This window comes from Lonchura striata, chromosome 3 (assembly GCF_050655825.1).
Source record: "Lonchura striata isolate lonStrDom1 chromosome 3, ASM5065582v1, whole genome shotgun sequence".
NCBI classification, from domain to species: Eukaryota; Metazoa; Chordata; class Aves; order Passeriformes; family Estrildidae; genus Lonchura; species Lonchura striata.
In genome coordinates this window covers 15,347,484-15,368,100 of record NC_140705.1, presented here as the reverse complement: position 1 = coordinate 15,368,100, position 20,617 = coordinate 15,347,484, and the positions used below count along the sequence as shown (strand labels likewise).

The following is a 20,617-nucleotide window of genomic DNA, read 5'->3' as shown; positions in this document are numbered from 1 at the left end:
CAGTTTTTGTGGCTCTTCTCTTAAAGCCTTTCCTTTTGCTGTGACCTGGCTGTGTTTCCTTACGCTGTGCTGGCTGCTTCCCCGCGCCGTGGATGCTTACCCGTGCGCCAGAAGCTCGGTGTGCTTCTGAAAGCGAGTCCGAAAGATGCGGGCGAGGAAGAATTTGATTTTTGACTCGGTCTAGCTGGGGACAGCAGGTGAGGGCCGCGGTTTTGTGCTGCCTTTGGGCCGGAGCTGTGGCAGGCTGTCCCCGCTGGCAGACACGTAGGCAGCGGGCCGGGCGGGCATCCGAGGTGTCCCCGCTGTCCCCGCTGTCCCCGTGGAGTTATCACCACTTCTACATTCCAAAATTATTCTACCAAGACTTACTCCTTGTTGGTCTGCCTGCTTTCTTTTATTCTCTTTTTCTTCCCATCTCTATTCTTCATAGTTATCCCTCATATCCCTTTCCCCCCACTATTTCCCAGAGATTCCCTGTATATAGCTCTGACTATAAATACCTTCTGTATCTCTGCTGTTCCCCTGGGTGATTCCCTCTGGTCCTTGTCCTGCTCCTCCCCTTGGCTGGGGCTGCTGCAGTTGTTTCCATCAGCTGGTGACAGACACCACCTGGCACAGCTCCTTAGTTTCCCCTCTGCTGTGCCATTTCTCCTCCTTGCCCTGCAAGTGTGGTTTGGGACAATCTGGGGTTGAGGCAGCTCTGACCGCTCTGTCCTCCACAACAGAGGAGGGAGAGGGGACAGAGGTGCATCCTTGCACGTCTCACCACATGCACCTTTTGCAGTCTTTCACTTCTTCCCATGCATCTTCTCACGGCCCCTGCATGGCAGCTCTGATTGTAATTATCTATATTTATTTAGACAGATATCTGTATTTATTTAGCCATTTGCTGGGCTCTGCGTGCTTGCTAAAGTAGCCTGCTGCTGTATGCAGCCAGACCAGATGCTGCTGCCAAAATGCAGTAACTGTAGAGCTGCACCCCAGACAACTACTTTGGTCTATTTTTAACTAGTGGTTAAATATTAGGAAAACTGTCTGAGCCCATAATATTCTCCCTTCAGTCTCTTTTGAACATTTTATGGCATAATTAGCTACAAAAAGGGAATGGGGGAGAGCTGCCTGCATGACCTTTTGTTGTTTCCAGTCTCCAGTATTAATTATTTTCCCTGCTACTCACACAGGATGTTTGATTCTTTCTTGTCATCCCAGCCAAAAGGATAAGATAACCAGAGCAGAGCCTTCTCAACCCTTCACTGCAGCCACTTACATTTGCTCCTTCCTACCTTGGAACAAAGGCATTGTCTCTCTCCAACAAAGAAAGCTTTTCTCTGAAGTGTTTGCCAGGATGTGAGTTGAACAGGCCTTTATAAAACCACAGCTCCTCGGAGAGCCCGATCCAGAGAACACTGCAGCAGCAGCAGCACTGGAGGAGGGGGCTGGTGCAGGAAGGCTCTGCTGGGAGGGACACGACCTTGCCCCAGCCAGGCAGGGCAGGGACACCGGCATGGGCAGGCTGCTCTTTGGAATGGAGTACTGAGGTACCTGGCTTTGTTCCAGGTTGCTGCCTCCCAGGAGGGAAACTGCAGCCAGCATGGATCATCCCAAGGAGCTCACTCGGGCGTTGCTTAGGCAGCTGCACTGCTTGGTGAAACCCATGGGGAAACCAGTGGGTATAGGCACAAGTATAAAGAAGCAGGATAATGTTAACTGTTTTATTATTCACCTTGGTGCAGCCTTGGGAAGGGAAAGAAAGCAGGGAGAAGTAGGAGTAGGGAGAGAGGGAGAAGCTCTAAGGCTGCCAGGGCTGGGAGCTCAGGCTCTGTGGGGTTCAGAGCCCTGATATTCGATGTGAGGGTGAAGGTGGTCCTTCCTCATCTAACACTGCCTCAGCTGGCAGCAGCAGACAAAGGCAAACTTAAGTGACTTTGGTAAGAGTTCCACGGATTTATTTAAAAAACTTTAGTTGCCATTTTTAGCTCAGCAAGGCAAACATAATCAAGCACATTTTCCCTGTAGCACAAGGAGAACAGACCTGTAACATCACTTCTTTTAAGTGGTCCGTGGTCTTGCATCCACGAGCCGTAGCGAGGACTCCTGGGGAACTTGGAACACGTAGGCACAGCCTGTGCTGTGTGACATGGGAAACACCCTGTTGGGAGTCAGGAGAAATGATTCCACTCTACTTCCATGTGACTGCTTCTTCCCTGGCAAGGCTGCTGTGCTGCCTTCAGATGCTGCTACTCAATTAGAAGTCTCTGCTGTCAATGACTAAGTCTGTGCGAGTGCTTTGAGCAGGAACTGCAAGTGTTACAACAAGCAGCAAGGAGAAAACCACAAGTCACTTCCCAACTACAGTAGAACAGGAAAACTTGCAAAATAGATCAGTAGTTTCCTAGTTTTACAATTCCCTGAACGTTTTCTTGAAAAGGATCCATGCAATTGCTAGGCACAAACCCCATGTCCCCACTCTGCTGCCTTAACTATGCTTTTTAGTCACCAATGGCATTTTAACAAACTTTTTTCATTCTCTGGCACACAACTGATTCCCTTTTGCAAACAAAACTCTTTAATGTTAGAACTTGATTTGCAGTTTGAATTATCAGCATTTTCCTCACCATCACACAGCAGAGGCCAGGGCTCCAGCACAGCAAGTCTCATGCAAATACTGAGAGAGAAAGCTGCTGGTAACATATGCATTGCACAAAGAGCTGGCCAGGGAGACCCTTTGAACTTGTGGTTTGATGGGCTGGGATGTGCTAGTGCTGGGAAAGCTGAAGGATGTGAAACGTCTATTAATGGAGAGCAGGGATGAGCACAGTGCAGTGAAGCTTAGAAACTACATGGACAGCAGAGAAGGATGGGATTTGGAACAGCTATAATGGAAAAAATAAATCCCAGTGGCAAAATGAAGCTGACAGCAGAAGATGCCCATAGATTCAAGATGATTATCTGTGTGGACACTTGAGGTTGTAACGTCTTGAGAAACCAGGGAAGGAACAAATAGAGATAATTCAGCAGGATAAAATGCTTTTGCTATCCTTATTCTGTGTCAAGGAGGCCTAAGCGAAGGGGCAGGGTGGGTCAGGATAGCGCTGGCAAAGCCAGCAGCCATCAGAGGCCCGCGGAGCCGGGTCCGTCCTGTCCCGGGACACAGCTAAGCCCTGCCCGCGGAGCCGGGTCCGTCCTGTCCCGGGACACGGCTGAGCCCTGCCCGCGGAGCCGGGTCCGTCCTGTCCCGGGACACGGCTGAGCCCTGCCCGCGGAGCCGGGTCCGTCCTGTCCCGGGACACGGCTGAGCCCTGCCCGCGGAGCCGGGTCCGTCCTGTCCCGGGACACGGCTGAGCCCTGCCCGCGGAGCCGGGTCCGTCCTGTCCCGGGACACGGCTGAGCCCTGCCCGCGGAGCCGGGTCCGTCCTGTCCCGGGACACATCTCCGAGCCTTCCCTGCAGACCCAGGTCCGTCCTGTCCCGGGACACGGCTGAGCCCTGCCCGCGGAGCCGGGTCCGTCCTGTCCCGGGACACATCTCCGAGCCTTCCCTGCAGACCCGGGTCCGTCCTGTCCCGGGACACGGCTGAGCCCTGCCCGCGGAGCCGGGTCCGTCCTGTCCCCTCGCAGCTCCGACAGCAGCTCTTGGTGCTGCTCAGTACAACCACAAATCCTGCTGGGAATCACAGGGCCAATACACTTCGGCTGCCACTGGAAAATGACAACAGCTGGGGACAGGAAAAACCGAAGAACATCTTTAATAGAATACAAGTTGTGACTTGAAGGCTTTTAAGAGCTACATGCTGGGCTGGCCCAGGGGAGACCTTCCAACACCAACGGATCCAATGATCCATAACACTGACCCTTCATGGATTTTGGGAGGGGATTTAGGGCTATTTGTAATCCCAAATCCTTCATCCGGCAAAGCAGTGCCGTGGCCGGGCAGGCACCCGACCCCTTCCCTATCCTATGTGGCAGGCAGGACCTCGACGGGCGCGGCGGGGACAGGGCGCTCTTCCAGCCGGGAAGCCGGCGGCGGGAACCGGGGAGCGGCGGGAACCGGGGAGCGGCGGGAGGCGGGGAGCGGCGGGAACCGGGGAGCGGCGGGAGGCGGGGAGCGGCGGGAGCCGGGGAGCGGCGGGAGGCGGGGAGCGGCGGGAACCGGGGAGCGGCGGGAGGCGGGGAGCGGCGGGAACCGGGGAGCGGCGGGAGGCGGGGAGCGGCGGGAACCGGGGAGCGGCGGGAGGCGGGGAGCGGCGGGAGCCGGGGAGCGGCGGGAACCGGGGAGCGGCGGGAGGCGGGGAGCGGCGGGAACCGGGGAGCGGCGGGAACCGGGGAGCGGCGGGAGGCGGGGAGCGGCGGGAACCGGGGAGCGGCGGGAGCCGGGGAGCGGCGGGAGCCGGGGAGCGGCGGGAGGCGGGGAGCGGCGGGAACGGCGGCGGTTGGCGGGAGCGCTCGTGCCGCGCCGCACGCACCGCGGGGGGAGGGGAAAGCGGCGGCCCCGCCCCCCCGCGCGCGGGCATTCCCGGCCGCCGCCCGCCCCCGACCTTTCCCCCAGTTTCCAGCGCGCGCTGCCCCGCCCCTGCCGGCCCCGCCCCCTCCCCGCCTTCCCGCCGGCCGTGCCCACGCGCCGCCCTTCCCGCCGGCACGCCGCGATCACGCCGCCCGCCGCCGCTCATTGGCCGGGCGCGGGCCGCGGCGGGCGCTGATTGGCCGGCGCCGTCCCTTCCGCGCGGTTTGGCGCAGGCTGCGCTCGGAGCGCTCCCTCGGCGCGCGGCCGCGCCGCTCCCGGCGGGCGGGGCCGGGAGGAGGCGGCGCCGCCGGGTGCCGCTCCCGCCGCTGTGTGCGCGCCGCTGCCGCTCCCGCCGTGCCGCTCCCGGGAACAGCGCTGCCCACGCCGCCCGCCCGAGCCGCGCCATGCACGGCTCGCCCTGCTCGGACATGGGAGATGCGCCCGCGGTGAGCACCGGGCGCGCGGAGGGAGGGCGGGAAGAGGGGCGGTGGGGATGGCCAGCGCCGGTGCAGCCCGGGCACGTGCTCGGCGCCGGGCGGAGTGCGGGGACCGCCGCCGCCTCGGCGGGGGCCGCTGCCCACCCGGCGGGGGGCGGCTTGGTTGGGCAGCGGGTCCTGGGCGGCTGTGCCAGGGCAGAGCCCTCGGAAGGGAGCGTTCACCTGCAGGGAAGGGGGGCGGCCCTCCTTCAGCGACCGTGCGGGGGCGGCGGCGGCAGGGTGGGAGCTGCCCGCCGCCCCCTTCTCCTCCTCCTTTCGGTGGCACCGCCCGGCCGCGGGGAGCGGGCGGGGGCCGCTGCGGCGGGGGAGGCGCTGCCCCGCGGCGGGACCCGCGCTGCCCCCGGCACTGCCCGCAGTGCCCGCTCCTCCCTGCCCGGAGCGACCCGCGCTGCCGCATCTCCCTGCCCGCCACGCTCCCTGCCCGTCCCCGTCCCGCCCGTCCCCGTCCCGCCGGCCGCCCGCACGTAGTTCCCGGCGGGGTGATGCGAGGACAGGCGCGGTTGGCCATTTCCCTGGCAGCAGCCGGGGAGCCCGCGCTGCAGCGCTCGTCTGCAGAAAGAGCTTTTTCTGTCAGGGTGGTTTTTTTTAAAATTTCGGAGTGTGTTTTGAGGAAGGGAGGCACATTTTTTTTAAGGTTTCTCTAGGGAAAGCTGCTCGCCTGAAACGTAGGGTTGGAAAAAATAAACCTGTGTGCTCGGCTGCTTGCAGGCGCGCTTAGAGGAGCACTGGCAGACTGCTCAGAGCCAGAGCCCCGCCTGGCCTGGCCCGGTGTGACAGGCGGGTGAGGTCCAGGCTTGCAGGCACACATCGTGTTTTCCTCTCATTGTTTTTCAGTGGCAATTCTTAGAAGTCTGTCTCCAAGGTGTTAATCGCTTTTACCCCTTCCGGCCCCCGAATCATGACATCTCCGTGCCTGGTACCTCATGTTTTAGGTGAAGGTCTTTTGTGAGTGCAGTACTAATATTTTTGATCCATTATGTTTAGCATGTTTGCCTGCACATCCCTAGAGTGTAAATACAGCTTTATATCTTTGTGACACTGTTCAATAAGGATCATCTCACATTACTTAACTCAGTAACAAAACCCATTGACTTAGTGTACAGGTTGTCAACCAATGAGTAGAATTCCTTCTAGGGCTTGAGGCCATGCTAATGGTGTGGTGTTGCCTTTAGAGTAAAATCTTTTTCCTGCAGTACATAAACATTCTGTGAAACAGCAATAGGCTCAAGAGGCTTGGTCCACACTTCTGAATCTCAGCCTTCAAATTAGTTGGTGTGTCTAAAGACTGGAGGAGCCTGGATGCCTAGCTGAGACTGAGCTGGCATGTCAGTAATAACACATTAACCTAGCATAGCTTTTGGAGTCACTGCGAAACACTGTGAGAGCTTTGTGAAGTTTAGATATCCTTGTGCACAGAAGTCAAGTGTTTTGCATGCGTACACATGCCCACACAGATATTCTCTGATGCTTGTAATTGGAAACAAATCAGTATGATTACATTTGTCTTTGTTTTACTCTTAGTGTGCTTTAGATACCTAGCATCAGGCTAGGTTTAGATACCTATGTAGCATCAGGCCTTTCTGAAGTACAATGCAAACAGTTCTCACTGCACTTTGAAGACCATTTTCCTTCTATCTTTTCCCTATCCTGGCTTCTCTATTAAAAATACTTTGTGATGTGCAGTACTCCAAGGCAATGATCATACCTTAAAGCATCTTACCAGCAGCTGAAATTTATCTTATTTCCAGAATGAGATTAGTGCTGAATAGTCTTTTGGATTCAGGAAACAGCCTTGTCTAAACAAGGTTCAAAGTCAGGATTTTCCTCTTTTATGCTTGTATGCAAGCATACAAGGGGTGTGTTTGTTCAGACCAGTGTCATCCAGGAAAGTAAGCGTGGAAATGCGAGCCATGCACATCTGTTATTTTCCTGGAAAATCACATGTCTTCTTTTTTTTTTTTTTTTTTAAGAGAAGGGAATGTGAAGACAAGCTCAGGGGACAGTGAGAGATGAGCCAGTTGGTAAAAGTCTTGCCACGGGCATGGGATCTGTTTCAGTTGACCTTCATTGTGAGCAGACTGTGTGTGGGTGGTGTCAGTTTTGTATTCTGACTTGTCCTAACAGCCAGTAATCTGATTACACGCAGGTTGACATCGTGGACATCTATGAGTCCATCCGTGAACGGCAGCGTCATGACAGTGAAAGGTCCACCTGCAGCACCTTGGAGCAGAACGACATTGAAGCTGTTGAAGCCCTTGTTTGTATGAGCTCCTGGGGTCAAAGATCACAGAAAGGTGACATATTAAAGATAAGGCCCCTCACGCCCTTCTCGGATTCTGGGGATTTCACAATGCATGCCGAGGCTGCGGCTGAATTACCAAAGGACTATCTATCGACACTGGTAAGAAAAGCATGAACACAAATAAATATGCCCAACGCGTGGATGTCACATCCCTGCAGTGCTTTAACTTGGCTGGAAAAGACAGGCTTGCTCAGGTGTCCCTTTGTCATAGCCTGTGCTGTATGTGTGCACAGAGTCAGGAGGTGGGCATGTTGAGTTTGTTTTTTTGCTCTCTCTGGTTTAGCAAATGTAGAGGCTTTTGTTAAATTTAGGTGTGAAAGACAGGTTATTGGATTTGACGGGGATGTCACCATGGCTGTTGTAGGTTTCTTGGAGCACTTTGAGTAAGAATGGCAGAGTGAGCCTTGGTGATTAGGCATCAACATATCTGCAAGCACTGTATAAAAAAAGGCCCTTGATGATATTATGCTTCGCTGGTCATTTTAAGAGAAAGTACACACTACCATTATGAAATAGGCAATTTAATTAGTTTCTGTACTATGTGTTTGTACATGTAGCCTGTTATTTCTCCAGACATTGGTCTACTCCAGCTGACTAATGTTGGTTGAATCCAAATATTTTTTCTTTTATTTCAATTTATTTTGCAACAAAAGTAGGTATTAAAAAAGGGCTTGGTGCCATTAGGGTTTTAGATGGTTAAGGCCCATTTCAACCAGTAGGCTTCTAGTGTGCAGTTGCCAGGAAAAATGGGAATAATAGAGGAAAGAGGCTGGGATAAGATCAGCTTGACAAGCAGCTGCCATAATGTCTCCTGCTGCTCAGTGCTGACACTGTCTCTTGAGCAGCACAGGAGATATCTTTCAGTGGGAAAGGAGGAAGAAGAGGTGATGCAGGAAGACAGCATAGAGAGAAATGGATGAATAAGAAGGGACAGTGCACTTTCATTTGTCTTTATCTAAAAGGTAGCCATGAAACAATGAGGTAATCATTGAGAAGATTTAGGGCTTGCTGGGAGCTTGAAACAGAAAAGTAGAGTATTGCTATCTGTTGTTGGTCTGTTTATTCTGCTTATAGCCTCTTATAGCTGTGCCCATTGCTGAGGAGAAAGGAATGAAAGACTGTTTTGTGGTGCAGTGAGTATACTTGCAGTGTTCTGTGCAGGTTTACAGCTGCCTCATTGCCCTCCTTTTATTAGTATGCTTTTAAGCATAATCAGAATTGTCATGAGATAAGGCAATGTGGTGTCCTGGTTTTGACTAGGATATTATTTTCTTCCTAGTTGCTGGCACAGTGCTGTGTTGATGATTTAGAATGAGCATAATGTTAGTAACATACTGATGTTCCAGTTGTTGTTGAGCAGTGCTTACCCCAGGTCAAGGACTTTTCTGTTTCCCATGCTCTGCCAGTGAGGAGGTGCACAGGAAGCTGGGAATAGCATGGCCAGGGCAGGTGATCTGAACTGGCCAGAGGGATATTCCATACACAGAGTGTCAGCCCAGCGTAAAAACTGGGATGACCAGTGATGTTGGGAAGCACCTGGGTATTGGTCAGTGGGTGATGAGCAATTGTACTGTGCACCACTTGTTTCTCTTGGGTTTTATTGGTCTCTCTCTCTTTTTGGTATCTCCCTGTAATAATAATTACTATTGTTGTTATTATATTTTACTTTATTCCAATTATTAACTTGTTCTTGTGTCAACACATGAGTTTTATCTTTCTGATTCTCCTTCATGACAGATCTAACCATGTTGAAATAAATTTGTTATCAGGATTCATCTTACTAGTTTATTAGTTGTTGATCACAGTGTTGAATTATTTGCTATCAGAGTTGTTGTGTTATGTAACAATTTACTTCCTATGTATGTTCCCCCTAGTGTTATGGTATTTTTGGGGGCTGGACTAAGGTTATCATTTTATTGTACTTGGTAACACTGGATTATGTGATAGCACAGAACTGCTGGCCTTGAAATTAATCTGGTTTCCATACTCTCAGCCCCTTGATCATCACCTCAATACTTGGGGAACCATCTGTTAGAAACTGCTAATAGTGACACCATTTGCCTACACAGCCAATCTGTGTAGAAGACACACACAGTCTTCCCCTTCTTCTCCAGGCATGGGAATTTTGGAAATTTTGAATATCCTTGGGATGCTGAAACCATGGTCCATTAATGACCAGGAACTGGGAATGTGGTTCAGGTCTTGTTTAGGGTTAAGCAACTGTTTGTGGCTGCTCAGACCCTGGCATCATGCAGTGTGACTACTCAGACCCCAACAAGGGATGATGCAGCTGAGCCAGAGGATGAGCTTGTGCCATTGCCAGTTGTGCTTGTACACAAGAAGAAATGAGCACCAAAGCCAGCTCATTTAGTGAAGGAGGGTGAAGCAGGGCCATCACAAAAACTGGATGGAAGAAGAGACAGAACAAGAGGTAACCACTCAATCCCTGGCCCTGAGGGATCTGTGGGATACGTGAAGAGGTTTCAGCTGCTGTCCAGGTGTGCACACTGTCACCTGGCTGCTCCAGTGGGGCTAGTAGCCTAGAATTAGGAGATCAGGAAGCTAAGCAGTTGGGATAACCTTCTAGGGAAGAGAGCATTGACGAGGCGATTGAAAAAATGACATGAGTCTTCAGCCTGTGAAGGCAGCTCGGTCAGGTGTGAAGGAAAGGTATCCTTCAGGAAAGATGTAATGTCACCCAGGCAGGTGGGCTACTGTGGGGAGACATGTCTGGGGCAAACACAACTCTACAGTCTGGTACCCAAGGGAATTAGCTGTACCAGAGGGGGTTTATTGTGATATGAGCAGGGCACAGTCACCCACAGATCCAGATGAAGTCAGTGTGCCCAACCCACGTGGCAGAAATTTGAAGCATTTGCCATGGGCTTGCAATATATTGATAGTACTATTGTGGGCAATGCAGCAGCAGTTTTTTGAGAAAGGGAAGAAAATAGTCCAAATCTCTCTGAAAGTTGCCATAAAACAAAGTAAGGTCCAGGAACCTCCACAGGAGATCCAGTTTTTAAGAATAAAATAGCGAGGTGGATGTCATCAGATCCCAATGGATTTGGTTAGCAAAATAACAGCTACGTTTCTACCAACTAGTAAGAAAAGCACAAACTTTATTAGGCATTGTGGGTTTTTGGAGAATGCACGTTCCAAATTACAGTCTGATTGTCAGCCTTCTCTGTCAAGTGACCCAGAAGAAGAATGATTTCAGATGGGGCCCTGAACAACAACAAGCCTTTGAACAAATAAAACAGGAGATAATTAATGCAGAAAATTAACTCTGCCCAGCCCTTGGGCCAGTCCAGGCAGGACAAGATACAAAAAATGTTCTCTACACCACAGCCAAGGACAAGGGTCCTACCTGGAACCTGTGGTAGAAAGCACAGTGAGAACTGAGTCAACCTCAAGGGTTTTGGAGTCGGGGGTACAGAGGATCTGAAGCCCACTGTATTCCAACTGTAAAAGAGATCCTGGCAGCTTACAAAGATGTTCCAGCTGCTATGGAAGTGATTGGTACTGAAGCACAATTTCCCTAGCATCCCAATTCCTGCTGCTGGGCTGGATGTGCAAAGGATGGGTCTCCTGCACACCACATAGGTGATGCTATGTGGAATAAGTGGGTCTTGCTGGTCACGCTGGGTGCTCAAACAAGAAACCTCAGTCATCGTGACTGCTTTCAAGACTCCTGGGATTGGCGAGAGGGCAGACTCTTGGATGCCACCTGAGGAGATGACGTGCTGAAGAGACTCTTGTATAATAAGTTACCAAAAAATGAGAAATGTTTGATTCCTGCTGTATTGTAGGAAAGCACTGAGGTTGAAAAGTGGGTGTATGGCATGTCCTACAAAAAGTTACAGAAGCTGCTGAAGGAGAAGGTGACTTGAGTTACTTTGCAGAGGTGAACATTGGCTTTAGACACTGCTGAACAAGAAAACCAGCCAGTGCTTTATCTCTGCTGATTCACGGGTGGTGGCAAATGCCATGTGGTGGTGGTTGCAGTGATGGAAGTAGAGCAGAGGTAAACTCATCTGGGCTGCTGCCTTGTGGCAAGATACTGCTGCCTGGGTGGAGACCCTGGTTGTGAAGGTATGTCATGTGGATGCTCATGTACCCAAGAGTTGGGCCACCAAGGAACATCAAAACAACCAAGAGGTGCATCAGACTTTTTAGATTGAAGTGGATCTGGATTGGCAGGACTCACAAGAGTGAATTATTTATTGCTTGGTGACATCTGAGGTCATCAAGGAAAAAATAAAAAATGCAACATGTAGATGGTGTGTTGATCGAGTGGTGGACTTGACCATGGGCACTTTTGTAGGGCTATCCATAATTGTGAAACATACACTTGTTATTCAAGATGAGTTGTTAAAGCCTCTTTGGTGTGGAGGACAATGGCAGAAATAGAAATATGGGGACACCTGGCAGATGGACTCTTACCAGGCTCCCACACACCCACCAAGGCAAGCACCATATGCTTATGATGGTGGAAGCAACCACTGGATAACTGGAAACCTATTTCGTGCCCCATGCCACTTCCTGGAACACTGTCCTGAGCCTTGGAAAGCAAGTCTTACAGCAACATGGCATCCCAGAAAGAATTGAGCCAGACAAGGGGACTCATTTCCAAAACAACCTCACGGACACCTGGGTTGAAGAGCGTGGCATTGTGTGGGTTTATCACATGCACTATCCTGTGCCAGTCTCCAGGAAAATTGAATTATAGAACAGACTGTTACTGAGAGCAGTGGGTAGTGGGACCTTCAAACAATGGGATACACATTTAGCGAAGGCCACCTGGGCAGTCAGCACTAGAGGTCTGCCAGCTGGGCCAGCTGTGCTCAAGGAAAACTTACACAGTGTAGAGGGGGATAAAGTCCCTGTAGTGCACACAAAAAAGCTTCTGGGGAAAACAATTGGGGTTATTCCTGCAACAGTCAGTGACAACCCGATCCATGGCATTGCTTTTGCTTGAGGACCTCGGTGCACTTGGTGGGTACTGTGGGAGGATAGGGAAGTCCAAGGTTTTGTTCCAGGGGATCTGGTTCTGTGAGGACAGCCAGTGATTTGGATTGTATGATGTTAATTGCCATATAACACTCATGTCACCACTGCTGAGGGGGCTACATGCCACATCAAGGGTATTACAGTAGGAGTCACCCAGATTAACGAAGAACAAACTTTGATGGAACTGGACAAACACAGCAGTGGTGGAATGAGAACTAACTTCAATAGGCAGCAATCCAGCGTAACACACAATCTTTCCTGCCCTGAAGATCTGCCATGAATTGGAGCCCAAAGCGATGCACAAGTGAGCTCAACAGATGTTTTACAGGGATGGCTCATAGACTAAGGGAATCATACCTGTATCAAAAGACACGAAAAATAATGATAGTTAATTGGGATGTATTGAAAAGTGTGGGCATGATGTAAGTGGCATAGAATATGCGGTGGATATTGTCCTGTTTTCAGCTGGGATAGAATTCATTTTCATCCTAGTAGCTGGCACAGTACTGTGTTTGGGATTTAAGATGAGACTAATATTGATAACACACTGATGTTTTAGAGTAAGCACTGCTCAGCAACAATTAAGCCAAGGACTTCTCAGTGTCTCCTGCTCTGCCAGTGAGGAGGAGAAGCCTTGTGAGAGAGCATGGCTCGGACACTACTGACCAAACTGGCCAAAGGGATATTCCATACTATGGAGCATCGTGTTCAGTGTATAAAGTGGGGGGAGTTGGCCAGAAGGGGCCAGTCACTGCTTGGGATCAGGCCAGGTGGGTGGTGAGCAGTTGTTTTCATCGTTGGTTTCTCTTGAGCTTTATTTTTCTCTCTCTTTTTATCTGCCTTTTTATTACAATCAATATTTTTATTATTGTATTTTCCTGTATTTGAATTATTAATTTGTTCTCATCTCAACCCATAGATTTTACCTTTTTCTGATTCTCCTTCCCATCCATATGGGGTGGAGGATGAGTGAGCTTTATGGGACTTTGTTGCCATCTGAGATTAAACCACAGCAGTATAGTTTATTCAGTTTGTCCTAAGAGGCACTTTCTGAGATGCTGGGAGAGGGCGTGTAATTTTATTTTTCAGAGTAAAAATAGGGAAAAACTGTGCTATGGAATTACACTGATCCCCACTGGTGTGGGTTTTTTTTTGCAGTGCATGACCCCTCCGCACAGCCCTGACTTCGTTGAGATGTCGGCAGCTACGCTCCTGTCCTCACAAGTGACTTACTCCAAACCAAGGACTGTCATGGCAAGCACAGCTGCCTGCTCAGTCACATCAGCAACCAGTGCCTCTCCCGTAGCCAAGCCATCTGTTCCCAGCGTGGGGCGACAGTGCAGTCAGAAGCCAGTGATCTCTGAATTCTCCGCACCTCAGCCTTGCCGGGCCATGGCAACAAGTGTCATACGTCACACAGGTGATAGTTCTGCTTACCATCACATTCCTGCTGTGCAAGAGAAAACAAAGGTAACTTCAGGCTACAGCACTTCCAGAGACTGGTGTGGAGCGGATGACCGAAAACATTCCAGACTGCCACAGGACACGTGGGCTGTGGATGATTTAATCAACAAAACCTCTCCCGTACATCAGCCTTATGCACGTGACTCCAGGGATATTGCGACCAATAAAGGGCAACCACCAGTCCGGCCTGTTTCGCCACAAACCCACTTACCAAAGAATTGTGAGAGTGACTTGCCAAAAAGAGCTACCCCAGCGGCACCTGCCCCCGTCTCAAGCCCCCAGGTTCTCTGTCAAATGATCCCTGTAAATGGACAAAGCAGCATGATTAATGCCTATGTCAAGCCTTCAACGCCCATGAAGCCTATTCTGCCGCAGACAGCCGCGCTGTCCCAGCCTGTGCTCATGGGACCGTCGGTGCCCCAGGGGACTGTCATGCTGGTGCTCCCGCCGCCCGCTGTCGCGCAGGCGCCGCAGTGCCCGCCGGCCGTGGTGGCTGTGGGCAGCACCAAGCTCCTGCCCCTCGCCCCTGCTCCTGTGTTCATCGCTTCTGGTCAGACCTGTGCCCCCCAGGTGGACTTCTCCAGGCGGAGGAATTACGTTTGTGACTTCCCTGGGTGCAAGAAAACCTATTTCAAAAGTTCCCACCTCAAAGCCCACCTTCGCACCCACACTGGTGTGTACCAGAGGGCTCTGGCTTGTGTTGGGGCACCGAAATGCATGTCTTTGAATGGAGGGGGGTGGGAATGGGAAGAAGCAGGTAATGGGGAAGCTTTTGCTCATCTTGGGGATGTTCATTCTCCATGGACAAGCAAAACAAGACGTACTTTGTTCTGAGACCTCAGCTGACCCTGTAGTGTTAGTTGAATTTCACAGGCTTTAGTTGGAGTGAAGCTTTGCCATCTGTGTGCATTTGTTTAGATCTAAGTGGACTCCTGCCATCTGGACTAGATTGAAATGAATTGTGCAAGTCCCTTGTTTTGGAGCACGGGGAGGTCTGGTGTAAGCAAAATACAGTACAGGTAGTTGGTCTTAATTGTTCACGAGTAAAAGAAGAGAGAAGCTCAGAAACTGCTTTTTATATTCGTTTAGGGGGAACAAAAAAAACCCCAGAGTTTTGTGTAGGCTAAATGGGAATGCATTGAGATTTTGGGTTGCTGTGTTAGGAAGTAGAGCTCCTACAGGAATGTAACAGTTTATTCAGTTGCAGAAGGGGAATTTTAGATGTAAATGAAAATGAATTGTAATTAATATGAAGTGATTTGCTCCATAAATTTGGTCAGTGGGGAAACAGTCTATATGTGTTTTACTTACCCTTTTTCTTCTTCCAGGATCTTGTTAAATTAAAACTAACTTGGAGTTCTCAGGGATTATTTTTGATGTTGAAGGATAGGCATAGTGGGAGACTGGTATAGAATAGTTCTATTTTTGGTTTTCCTTAACTTTTTCCCCTACCCGCTGTTACCCCACAGTCACTGGGTTTATTGTATGTCAGCTTGCGTGACAGGATTTGCATTAGTTTGGCAGTTTGTCTTAACAGTTCCTTTGGGAAAAGAGCTTAACCTCTACATGAAGCTGGTAATTCTTGTAAACCATCATTCAGAGGTAAAATGATGCTTCTGCTTCTGGCTTGAGAGGCTGCTGAATTAAACCTGGTGCTCCAGGATAAACAGACTATCAGCAGGTGCCTTGCCTTGTGCACATGGGAGCCTGTGTGTGTCCCTGTATCGTGATTAAAACATCAATGCCAGGTGAAACATGCTTACTCCTCACTAACAAATTCCCATTACAGGATCAGGAGGAAGAGTAGTTCAGCTTTCTTTTTCTGCCTTTTCTCTGCATGCTGACTAGCTAGATCCTAGAGCATCCAGAAGACACAGACTTTACTCTCAATACCTGAAGTGAGAACACTCCTGTTGAGCTTCCTTTCTGCGGGTCCCTTCTTTTCTGCTCTGAAGCGTCCCCATAATTGTGGGCCACATGGTAGATGTTTGTCTGGAGTCCTGTGGGAGTTGCAGGCAGCAGTTGCAGTTTGTGGTTGTTCAGGACAGGTGGGATGTTCAGCAGTGGCCCAGGATGAGCAGCAGCTGATGTGGGCAGCTGTGCTGACTGCTGCCATTCCTGGTTTGGGGGGGCTGACAGACAGGCTTTGCCTCAGGAGTGCTCGCTGGTGTGTGTTTGTGTGTGGAACTGGACCATGGAGCAGGACCCAGAGGCTCCATTCCAGGCTTCCTGTTTGCCCACAGTATTTGTGGATGACATGCTGCAGCCAGAGAGATATGGATACATGGGGATGGGGCTTGCTTCTCAGTCAGCAGATAAGGCAGCTTTATAAACTGGGATTTTGGACAACTGGAAAACCAGACTTGATTAAAGAACACTTAAAGAGAGATAAGGAAATAAGTAGAAATGATAGCTATTATTTTTCTCTAAAGCTTAATCTTACATTGACTGCACAGATGAGCAGTTCTGCGGAACTCCCTGGTTTTTGCAAAGCAGGTTTTAAGTTAGTCCTTTGATGAGACCGCAACGCAGCTTCTCAAAAGTAACGAACGCTTCCTTTGTGTCCTGCAGGTGAAAAACCTTTCAGCTGCAACTGGGACGGCTGTGACAAGAAGTTTGCCCGCTCGGATGAGCTGTCGCGGCACCGCAGGACGCACACGGGCGAGAAGAAGTTCTCCTGCCCGGTGTGCGAGCGCCGCTTCATGCGCAGCGACCACCTGACGAAGCACGCCCGCCGCCACACGGCCGCCAAGAAGACGCCCAGCTGGCAGACAGAGGTTGGCAAACTCGGCAGAATTGCCACAGCAGAGAAACCCAGGGGCAGCAGCGCCCTGAGCATGCTCATCCCCGTGCCATCACCTGCCTGCCAGGGCTAGAGCGAAGAAGCACCTTCTGCAAACTTCTGCGAAAGATCGGGAAGAGCTCCGATGGCAATGGCTTTTGTTTTCCCCGTGTTTGTGTGTACTTTAGTTTCCTGCAGTTTAGGTCCTCTGTTGATAGTGCTATGTGAGGAATCTAACATATTTCCTCGTCCCTTCCCTGTTGGTTTTTTTCAGTACTTGGGCAATTGCAATCACCAGCACTTCAGGAAAGTAGAACTCCTTGGAAATTATTTTGGCAATAGGTTAAAAAAATTGTAGTTGTAATGCTTGCTGTTAATATTTTGATGGACAGTGAAACAGGGTGGTTTTTAATTTTTATAGTACTATTTTCTATACCAAATATATTTTGTATTTGTTTATTTTGGTCTTGTTATGCAGGCAAATTACTTGCATTAGTAGGGCTGTGCTGGATGAGACCCAGAGTTTTGGAAACTCCTTTTCAGTGAACCTAAACTATTGTATTCAGAGTGTTTTATAAACACTTACCATTTGATAACTCATACTGGTTGGTGTTTTCACACTTGGAGATCCTGATCCTGCAATGGGCTAGTGCTCTTATGCTCTCCTTATGCAGTTACATTGGAGATCAAAGTGAGTCAGTAATTTTTAAAACAAACCAAACCAGAATGATCTTATTTGAGAATACAAGTGCTGAGATCCTCAGCATTTTATGAGTTCATACCCTTTGCAAGTAGAAGCTGATGTAACTGTTGGTAGAAGCATTCTTGAGTCCACATTCCACTGGAGCAAAGTTTGGAGGAGCCAGACTGCTCTGATGGAGATAGAAGCACAAACCCTGTTTAGAAATTTTGACACTAAAAATTATGCTTTATTTTTGGTCCTACTAAACCAACATATCAAAATAAACTGAAAAATGTGAAAATGGCAAGATAGCCCATTAAAAATTAGTGGCTCTCTCTATATATTTTTTGAGTAGAGGAGAAATAAAAAAAATAAAGTTTTTTTTGTATTGTGGATACTTGTGCACCTTATAGGAAATTGTTCAAGCCTTTCTTTTACCTGTATCAATGCACCAGAGGAAGTATTAATTGTGTCTTGAGTTAAGAGATAGCCACCCTGTCAACTTGATGATGCTCTTCATGTGGCCTTATACTTCTCCACAGTACTTTGTATAAAATCACCCTTTTCTATTAAACAATACACTCTCCCTGTTGAATGGATTTTCTTTTACACAAAGTGTAATGATAGTTAAGAAATGGAACCAATGGCTGCAGGAGTGCTGTGTTGTAGTAGCATGGTGTGAGTAACAAAATGCCCGTAGCACAATCGGAGTGCTCCATTCCCGAGGTGCAGAAGGTGTGTATGTACTGTAGCAGAGCTGACAGGACAGCAAAGCACCAGGTGTTTTGCTGGGAGACAGCTCCCCCCTGAATGAAATATTTCTGGAGTGCTTATTCCTTCTGGACTCTTCTCCCTTCAGCCACTCTGCACTGAAGCTTAGTTGAGCGCTGAGGAGGATTGTTCTTCCTATATGCATCAACTGTGGATAACTTGGAATGCACTCTCTCTTTACTGCTTTGTTCTGAAATTCTGGTCTTGTGGGCAAAGCACAGATCTCATCTATGGAAGTGCTGACTTGCCAACCTCAGCTGACACTCCTCTGAAATTGGCAGAGACCTGTTTCAGTTAAAGCAGATGATGTAATTATTTTTTACACTAAAGTCTATAATTAACAGTAGTAAGTTTCCAAGCTGCACTAAATCGGAGTATTGTGCTAGGTGTACTGAAGCTTTTGTGCCTGACCTTGTAAAGGCCCACACCCTGTGCACTGACACGTGCTGTAATCCCACTGACCCTGGTGTACGTGCCAGTGAGGTGTGTGTGGGCCTTGCTTTGGAATCTCCAAAGGGCTCGGTTGGAACCTCTTTGCCTGGTGAAGTGGATCCTTGTGGTGTTGCTGTTCTCTGTTGCTACCTAGTTTTCCAAGTTTCTGTGGTGAACAAAGAGATGTTGCTGCTCTTACTTTTTTTCTCCTCAGAAATCCCTTAGAACAAGAAGTCTGACTTTTGGATGCTGTTTTTGCATGCTTTTAACCAGGAGAAGCATGTCCCGTCTCAGTTTAGTAGCCAGTTTCGCACTTCATTTTTTTACAGACTAACTATTTATGGTGCTCACCTGAGAAAACAATTTGGAAACTCTTGTCATAATTATATAAATTGTCATGGTTTTTGCATTGTGGGGGGAGGAAAACAGTGGACTTGGAGAATAGACTTTTTAAAAGTGTGTCATGTATGTGTGTCACGATGTGGAAAAGCAACTGCTCCCTCCTTGTTTGGGTGTACCTGGCCTGCAGTTCCTGCAGCCCTCTGGGATGTGTGGGTCATTCTCTTGTGGACGTGTGTGAATAGCTGTGCTGCAGTGTGGCTGTGTCTGCTCTCTGTGTTCCTTCCTGCTGTGTAAGGGTTATTTATGGATTAAGCATGACTGGCATAGCTGCTGTCCTTGCACTTTACTGCCTGAACTCTACTGTTCAGTCTTTTTATTTTGAGCCTATATTTTACGGAAATGGAACTGCATTTTTGTACGTGTTTTTAACTTTTATTAAATAAAATGTATGTAATGTGACTGGTTTTAAGTCATAAAAAAATCATGGGTTTTCAGGTTTCACAGGCGTCCATTCCGGAACTATGTAAATCCTTCAGAATTAGGTTGTGTGTCTAGGCCAGTGGAAGACTTGGAGCTTGCTAATTCACTTACCTGTAAATGCAGGATTTTTTGGATCCTGTTGTAAATTGACCAGTGCTCAGTCGTTGATGATTTTACACCACTCCTGTTTTTGGTAAGAGGTGCACACCCCCACCAGGCCTTGAGGCTTCTCTCTGCTCTCTGGAAACAAGAGTTCCCAGCTCCACACCACTTCCAGCCCAGCCTCCAGCAGCTGTCAGCAGAAGGGATGTGCTGGGTGCTGCTCCATTAGTGTCACAAGCTGTGCTTGGAGTGAATGCTGGAATAAGGCAGAGATGAGAATTTAACTCTAAAGGTGGCTGTGCTAGCCCCAGTTCTTCTGCTCAGGTGGGCACGTGCCTCTGGCAGGCTGGGTATTACCTCCCAGTCTCAGCTGGGAAGGAGGTGTCCAGTGGTGGTGACAGCAGCAGCAACTACCTACATTTTTATGCTGCTTCCATCTGACCAGTTCCTGAACTGCAGAAATATTTATTTCCAGCAGAAAGGGAGAAGGTGTAATGATTGCAGCTTTTTGTCAGCCTTTCACTGCAAGGTGGCTCAGTCAGTACAGGCAGAGCCCTTAGGGAGTGACCTGGGAGTGATGACTCAAGGCTTTGTCCACAGAAGAGCACATTGTTCTTGCAAGTGTGAGGAAGGTGAAAAGAGATCTCACGGATGGTTCTGCTTCCCCCTCAAGAGAACAACTGGAAAGGAAAGCTTAGGTACAGGTTTAATGCTCTGGCAGAACAGCACAAACTTCAGCCCCTGAGCTCTGCAGTTTGCCACAATGCTTTTGTCTCCCAGGGGAAGATGTCTTACCTATCTCTACTACTTTTCAAGGAAGATTTTTCTGAGCATCGAGTTACATCTCTAAGAATACTTGTTTCAGTGGGTTTTTTTTGCTGATTTTTATTTTGTTTTCCTGGCTTTGTTTATGTGAAACATGACAATGGATTTCAGTCTGTGCATACCTTTCTGCTTTTCTTTAGACCCAAGATATGGTCTGAGCTGTTCCATGCAGCCAGGAGGTGCACTCAGTCCACATCCTCATGGGGATGGAGTCTGGAACAGCTTCATCTAGTGATAGAAAACAGCCTGCATACAAAAGAAGCCTTCTCAACTACCCCTTTGCTGACACAAGCATTGTTAAGGGCAAGTCTTTCTGTCTTAAAGCCATTCTAAATCCATGAAAAGGAATCATTTTCTGAAGGACAATGGATTTGTGCTCAAACATGTCTATTGGCTTAATGCTTCATCTTGCAGTCTGAGTGGCAT

The 20,617-nt window shown here is 49.2% G+C and overlaps 1 protein-coding gene across 1 annotated transcript; it reads left to right on the top strand.

The window, feature by feature from the left end:
* Nucleotides 1-4,770: 4,770 nt before the first annotated feature.
* On the top strand, nt 4,771-19,243 carry KLF11 (KLF transcription factor 11). The gene is made up of 4 exons (XM_021525419.2): nt 4,771-4,945; nt 7,143-7,397; nt 13,470-14,448; nt 16,347-19,243. Exons 1-4 carry the CDS (start codon nt 4,904-4,906, stop codon nt 16,649-16,651), a joined length of 1,581 nt encoding a protein of 526 aa, XP_021381094.1. The 5' UTR covers nt 4,771-4,903; the 3' UTR covers nt 16,652-19,243.
* The last annotated feature ends 1,374 nt before the right edge of the window (nt 19,244-20,617 follow it).